The sequence below is a fragment of the Centruroides sculpturatus genome, unplaced genomic scaffold, assembly GCF_000671375.1.
Source record: "Centruroides sculpturatus isolate CEXI.00-Female unplaced genomic scaffold, Cexi_2.0 scaffold1580, whole genome shotgun sequence".
In the NCBI taxonomy this organism is placed as follows: Eukaryota; Metazoa; Arthropoda; class Arachnida; order Scorpiones; family Buthidae; genus Centruroides; species Centruroides sculpturatus.
In genome coordinates, this window is record NW_019385721.1 from 9,109 (window position 1) to 17,055 (window position 7,947).

Here is a 7,947-nt window from a genome sequence, read left to right on the forward strand (position 1 = left end):
GTGAGCAGTCACGTGTAATTTATTAAAAAAAAAATTTATTATTAATTTAATATACGACATGTATCGATTTTAAGACATTAAAAAATTAATAATCGATTAATTCGATTTTTATTATTGTTATTGTCCTTTTTTTTTCTCTTCCCTATTATTTTCATCAGGTATATAAACAAGTAAAAAGAGAAAAGAAGAGGTAAATGACCCATCTTCAATGATCGTCCTTGAAGTTACTAAAAACAGCGACGGAATTCCGACACGAAAATTCTTAGTAAAAACTTCTTAAAATAAAATTCCAATCGGAAAATAAATAAATTAAATATATACACAATTGGTTAATTTCGAAGTAAATTTGTCCTTACAAAACTATTGAATAAATTCGTTCAAAAAGTTGCGACCCTAAAAAGGGGGGGGGGAGAAAGTACCAAAAAAAAAAAATGCCCAGTCAGGCGTCGTTGTCATGACAACTGGGACAGCAAACGCCGCCTACAGGCCAAGCAAACTACCAGTCAGAGGCCACTTGATACGTGACAAGGGGGATCCGAGGAAAGGGTTGTTGTGCCTTGATGTAAAAAGGAGGAGCGACTCCAAACTCGGCCCAAACTGTCAGTTTAACAGTTGTCGTCCGGCTATCGACATCATGTTAGACAGTACTTTCCAGGTAAGTTCCATGGCACTTTTCTTCAACTATTTTGCAATTCGCGATCCACCAGAGAACCCCGCAATGTTGGACCGGAGTCGCACAAAAAAAAAAAAAAAATGTCCCGGGGTGTGTGTGTGTGTTTGTATGTGTGTGTGTATATATATAAAAAAAACCCTCGCCGCTCGCGCCATCTGTTAGCTGTGCCGGATACTAAAGTACGGTCGGGCTATATCACGTTAACAAAACATTCAAAATGGCGGTAGGCTGTGCACACTTCTTTCGTTCGGTAATGTAGGAGTTGGGTTACCGTCCACTAGGTTGACATAAAGGTAAGAAACGTTTCGGCTGTCAACTGGTATGTCACATTCCAGGCGTGTGAATATCGGTGCGGGGTATGATCCAGTAAGTATACAGAGATATCGGGAGGAAAAAAAAAGGCCAGAAGCGGCGCTGGCGAGGGAGGGTCTGTGCAAAGGGGGGGAGGACTAGCAGACGTCTGGGTCGACTCGGTCAGCTGGACTGGGTGTATTTTCTCATAGTCTAGTCAGCACGTGTTTTCTTGGCTAATGGCTGACTTACACTATGACAAGAGTAAATGTCGAATATCGTGACCGAGATACTGTAACGGGAATGAAGGAACGTGTTACTCGATTTAATCGAAGAATGATGTATCTTTTATATTAAATATACATTGTTACGTCAAATTTATAAAAATCTTCCAAAGGCTCGTAAGCCCGTTTCGTCGTGTTATTATACGATTTTCACTAACTTTGCACAGATTGTTTCTTAAATCTCAAGGTCGGCTATTATACCCTTTGGGCTAATTTTTTCTTTCTTTTTTTTTTTTTTGAAAGGAAGGGTAAGCCAGGTAGAGTTGCCCTAGGCAACCGCCAGCTATGTAAGACCTTGACATGTAATATCAATCGATATGAAACTCTAGGATATAGCAACTAGTGAATTGTCAAGTTTGTAGAATTGTATACTGTGTGTATTGACAGAAACGATATATTGGTATTTATAGAAAGTCAAGGAATGTCTGAGAAAATAGGAATTCTTTGGCGTGTTGTGGTTCCCATACGGGTTTTTCGGTGTGTGTGTGTGCCGTTCTTGTAATTTCTTATCAAACTTACACGCCGAGAACTATTGCCTACCACTTTATCAATTAGTAGTCAGACGTTATGATGATAGTTTTCACTTTTTTTTTAAAAAAAGAATTTTTTTTTGGAAACTTTTTAATGAGTTATTTATAAGAAATACCATTAGTACATTGGTATCGCCTTCATTCATCAATATCATCGATTAGCCGTCTCAAACGCTACTCTCCAGCAATATCAAATTACGGTAGTCATCAGCGAGTTTTTAATTAATAAACTAAGCAAGTCGGGCAAACATTTGTGATATTTTCTGTACAATAACATTAATAGGCCAACGTATAGGATTTTTATCTTATCGTAAATCAGCATTGTTGTATCATCATTCAGTATCAAAGTAGTGAATAGATTATACCGGTAGCCAACTAAATCAATACTTTTCTTAATCCCATCTACCATTATATTCATAGTAGTAAGCGAAATCGTATCATTAATCAGTATCGTAATGTCAGCATCCATTGTTTTAAGTTTTCATCTGATAAAAAAACAAACAAACCGAAGAATATTAAACCGGAATGGTCGTGGTCTAAGTTTGTCTCTCTCTTGTTTTTTGTATCATTAGCGCCTATCTAAGCAATAACACAAGAAGGAATGTTCTTATAAGTTGCGGTCGATTATCCTGGCATTGTCCAATTTTAATATCGGTTTTCTAACGAAATTATTATTCGATTAAGGCATAGAAATAAACAAGTATATAACGTGCGTGTGCTGGGACAGAAAAGGAGACACCGTTGGCACGACATGTACTACCAGGAACTACCTGTACCAGGGTACAATATGTACAGTCATCGAAGACTGGCCTTTCGTCTGTCGTCGGGTATTTTTTTTTAGTAAGACTCTAGCAGACTTTTTTATTGATCGGCTTCTACGAGTACTAGCTTGATCTCGGTGTTTCAGTCAATAGCGTCAACTTACCCATTGATTCTAGTACTTAGAGAGAATATTTCGATTTGACAAATCGGATGCATTTATTAAATTTAATTTTGGATTAACTCGTATCATGGGTGTAAACAAGATCTACTATTTACATTCTTGGTCGTTGCCCGTAACGTTCGATGGATTTTAAATAATATTTAAAGTTAATCTTTGTAGATTCGGTTGTTTAGTGAAACGTTTCACTTTGTAGCCGGTTAACGTCTAAAATTCGGATGGGTTAACCTCCGTCCTCCATTATTTCTTTATATACAAAAAGTGCTACATTTATCTCGATCGTCCCGGGATAAAATCCTTTTGTTATTAAATATTTTCACACGCTTAAAAATTTCAATACTTACACCAAATTTTTATATTTACCACGTCTAAAATCATTAAAATATTCAAAGATAATTGTTTTATTTAAATATAATATAAATGTTCATTAAGGGATTAAAACAAAGAGAAGTTGTTAATATGAAACCGTTTAAGATACTGCTTTATAAATTAGAAACAAATGTACTCTACGGAGTTTAATTTCTACTTAAAGATAATTAACCACATCATTTATACACGAAGTAAAGATAATTCAATTAATGTTTTTTTTTTTTTTAAATTTTTCCCAAACTAATAACACTCATTCAGTTTAATTTAAACGTTGATTTATCCAATTGAACAATATCGTTTTAATTCTCTTCGGGATTGATGTATCACTCAATTGGATTACTGTGATGAGATTGGATTTGAGGAATCTCTTTTCTTCGTTATTTAAATTGTAATGATTATTCAATTTACATATTTCTTACCAAATTACTACTAATTAATGATAAATTAATAATATTTTCTTATAATTCTCACACCAATTTATAAAATTTGTAAATTTCCCCATCTCATAGTTCTCTCGGTCCTTATTATTATTATTATTTAATATGTTAAACTTGCGTATTATTATTTTGTACGTAAATTCGTGTACGATTTTTTTCTATTAAATATAATGATTCGATGTGACTCTGGTAATTATTTAGCTTCGAATTTTTTTTTTTGTATGTTGGAAGAGCGAGATGCGTGATCATCGAGATAACTTTAATAGGATAGAAATAAAAAATAAGAGAATTTAGGAATATAATCCTTTTAAAAATAAGCTGGTAAACTATTGTATTTCAAATAGCCTATGTGAAAATATAGCTGAATTTCATTATGTTAGTGTTCGGATTTCGTGATGTTGCATGCCTACCGTTGTCTAGTACATTTTTGTTTTGAAACTCAGCTGTGGTTTCAACTCTCTATGTAAATCGATTCCTTATATAACAACCGCTATTTTTTAAAACTTTTCTCTCCCCCCTCGTCTCTTTAGATTCAAATGTATATATTTTTCCACCGTGATAATGAATAGGTACGGCTTTGTAGTATATACTTGGAGTAGTCTTTTATAAAACCTTTACTATATACAAAATAACTGAAATTTGCCTGCGAATTGTCGAATTTGTAAACAAAGTTATCCAATCGTCACCGATGTAAAAAAGATTTAACGTGGCTTTGCCGTACGTTACACTAAACAGGCAGACCTCTCTCTGTCGAATTATCATTAAGATACGTATATCTTTTATAACGTCTTTTGTCGAACCCCCTGACAATGCTGCATTCAGCGATTCTATATACATACCATTAATACAAAAGAGACAACAGATGTTTCTTATACGACTTTATTAATCGAAGTAGACATCTAATTGTATAGATGACTAATGATTGCTGTCATTTTACAGAAACAGATATTTATTGGTGCAAGTACTTAGCCGCACCGAGATTAAATCTGATGGGTTTGGATGAATTTTTCATATCATCATCCTTTACTGCATAACATACTTTGGTTACAAGGCCGTCTTCTAACAAACTGGGGACAAAATTTTAATGTCACCTCCTCTAGAATTACCAACATAATCTAGGGCCTTAAGCTCTTAAATCTTTAAAAAAAAAGCTTAATTTATAGTGTAAAAATTAGTTAACTAACAGAAATGTTACACTTTCTCCCTCGAAATTACGTGGAATTGTTATTAAAGTAAATTTGTTTAGTGCCTCCGATACGAAGTTATGATTATTATCTTCGTTACGATCGCATTTTATATAAAATTTGACAAGCTAAAACGATGCAAAACGTTTAATTAGTATTATGCATATTAAGTAGTTTTTGATCGGATTTTTACCTGCATTAATTCTATTAATTAGAGTTATAAAAAAAAGATATCAGCAATGGCATCTTGGAGCGTAATTTTTCGCCGATATAAAAGTTTTCTTCTGCTTGTGATAAAGACGTCGCTGCAAAAGAATTTGCGGAGAGCCAGTACAAGACGGGTTAGGATGAGCTAGGGTAGGGGAAAAAAAGAACCGAGCCAGAAGGCATGCGTTGTGAAAGGGGCAAAATGTCACCTAGCTAGCCTGGACATCAAGTCTAATGATCCCATAGCTGTAGGCAAGTAGACAGCTGCAGGATTTAAGTCGCTCCGGGGAAAGGGGCTCGCGATACTAATCCCTCATACCATAAGAATGAGGCTCTGTAACTGTAGTGAATTTGTTTGTAGAAGTGAGTAGACTTTAATTTTTGCGATAGTTGATGTGGAATCGCTTTACAGATATAGGCCTGCTACCAATTGCATTGAATGTAAGCAGTCAAGCGGCATAGGTTATGCCTGTCATCAACTTCTTTTCGGCTGGATATTATTATTATTTTTTATACCTATATATATATATATATATACTTTTTTTTCCATGAAAGAATTTGTGTGTAATATAGATGAAATCCCTGTCGTTTTCCTTCATTGATTTCTGCTCACTTTTCAACATGCAGGACCAGGATTCGAGTCTGTGCCGCCCCCTTCCAATCCTGTTCTTGATTACTTAATCGATACTTGTGTCCCGAGCGCGATTTACTATACTTCCTCTTTTCGATTTCAAGCAGGGAGGGAATAAAGTGGTATTTTGTTCACTAAACATCTCATATATATAGTATATAAATGGATGAAGTTATATTCTTACTGATTTAAATTCGAATTATTTCAATTTATAAAATATCGCGACTTTAAAACGAAAACAAAAATATTTATATCTTTATATAGAAAAAAAAAATGTAATTTTCCAAGTTGTGGAAAATTGCAAATATATATATATTTTTTCCTTCCTAATCATCATTTCTTTTACTTTTTTTGCTTATTTTATTTCTTTAAATTTATGCANCCAGAGCAAATGGTTAAAAAAATTTTAAACGTGGTAAATAACTAACATATGACAATAATAAATAAATAAATAAATAAATAAATAAATAAATAAATATACATATAAATGTACAGAATCGTTTCTAAATTTATGTTGAATGGAAGGAGAATGAGATTTTTATTCGAAATGGCAATTTCTTGGATGAAATTCCCTTGTATAGTACAATAAATAAGTTTTGTAACGGTTGTAAATAACCGGAATGAAATGTAAATTTATATAGAAATAAAATTAAAAATATCAATTAATATAAAATAAAACACGTGTCTTTGAATATATTTTTCAAATATTAAGTAATAATTTAATGAAGAGAAGAATTTTTTTTAATTCTTTTCTTTTAAATAGAGCCAACGTTACGACGCGTTGATCATTTTTACATTTAAACATCGCCCCCCACCATCGCTAGTTTGTGTTCATGAAAAGTTTGTTTTTAAAATAAAATAGGTTAGACTATCTTTTAAAAAAATCACCCTCTTTCTCTCTCTCTTTTCTAACGTTTATTTTAAAATCAAACGAACTGCGTCAAAACTACAGTGCTATTTTTGTAATGAAGAAAAGAGAATCCGACTTTTCAATAATTGTAACAAACAAGGAGTTTGTTTAACTTATTTGGCAGGTAATTTTGTTAGATTAATACTAACGACTATGGAAGAGAAGAAGAAGAAGAAGAGAAAAAAATCAAGTAAAAAAAAAAAGAATTACAATTCTTTCAATGTAATATTGCGGAAAAAATTGCTAGAAAAGTGGTTAGCCCCAGGCTTTTACGGTTCCGCGATACACACTTCACTATATTTTACTTAAGATAATCGTCATTCGAGAGATAATTGTTCTATTCTTTTCTTAGAATATTATTTTCTCAATGCTTATTATTGATTGGCTATACATCGATGTTGAATTTAATGTCTTAAGGGCTGATATATGTATTATAAAAGTCTCGATTGAGAAGTGGCAAACAAAAATATTCGAGTAGCCGAAGACTTTTAGAACTTTAGCAGCTGATTAATAAACTTGTTAAATATCAATTTAACAGAGATGCCAGGAAAGAAAAACAAATTAAAACTTGTACGCCAAGAAAGAAATTGGATATTAAGAAAACAAACAGGCAAGAATTGATGTATTCGCTTCGATTTTTTTAATGTTTTCTTTTTTTTTTTTATTTTTTTTTTCGGGAGTTTTGTTCATGTTGGTAGGTCGAGATGATGGTCCCTACTACTAGCATCAAACAGGAATAGAAACGCAAATCCCCCATTAAGAGATGCAACCTGGAAATGTCATTTATATCCCATTACTAGTATAGGTGTTAGAATTCTTTCTGGGGGTATTTAACTTAATCTCGAAAAATATTCGATCTAATTCGATCCTTACCAAATTATTTATGAATGAATATCAGGTTACTAAATTTCCATTAACATTCTCCATTCTTAATTTTTAAGATAGTAATGTACCGACTTGTAATATAATCGGATACCTTTTGTTTCGAGTGTTATATAATAAAATAAAGGTAGAAGGGGAAGAAAAAAAACACCCGTAACTTTTGTAAAATTATGAATAGATAAAGTTTTTAGCTATACTCTTTATTTATTATACTTCATCGAAGAAAACAATATCAAAAATTAGGAAAAAAATCCCTCAATTTTATTATAAACAAGCAAAAAAAAAAGGAAAGTATATACTCAAATTTTTATATTTTTTTAAAATTAATTATCTTAATAAAAATCAATATATTTAATAATAACAATAATAATACTAGAAGCTTAGATATTATTTATTAAACATTTTCGAACTGTTTACATTTAGCACTTATTAAAATTTGATATAAATATATTGATATATTATCGACACTTCAAATACTCCCGACATAAATAAATAATTAAAAATCTATAAATAAATATATTTTCTATGCGTTAAAATGATTTCAATTTTATTTAATAGATAATAAAGATTCTATTGCATAAATATAATTTATTATTATTATATAAATTA

The 7,947-nt window shown here is 31.9% G+C and overlaps 1 protein-coding gene across 2 annotated transcripts in view; it reads left to right on the forward strand.

Annotated features, from left to right (window-relative positions):
- The first annotated feature begins 592 nt into the window (after positions 1–592).
- LOC111641525 (zinc finger protein rotund-like) overlaps positions 593–7,947 on the forward strand; it is an 87,543-nt gene continuing 80,188 nt past the window's right edge. Inside the window, exon 1 of one of the 2 annotated variants that reach the window (XM_023387699.1) lies at positions 593–655. In XM_023387699.1, coding sequence (XP_023243467.1) covers positions 635–655 — 21 coding nt within the window. In that variant the 5' untranslated portion in view covers positions 593–634. Of the gene's footprint in view, positions 656–831; positions 967–7,947 lie in introns of those variants that run through there. The other variant, XM_023387700.1, reaches the window with a different exon arrangement.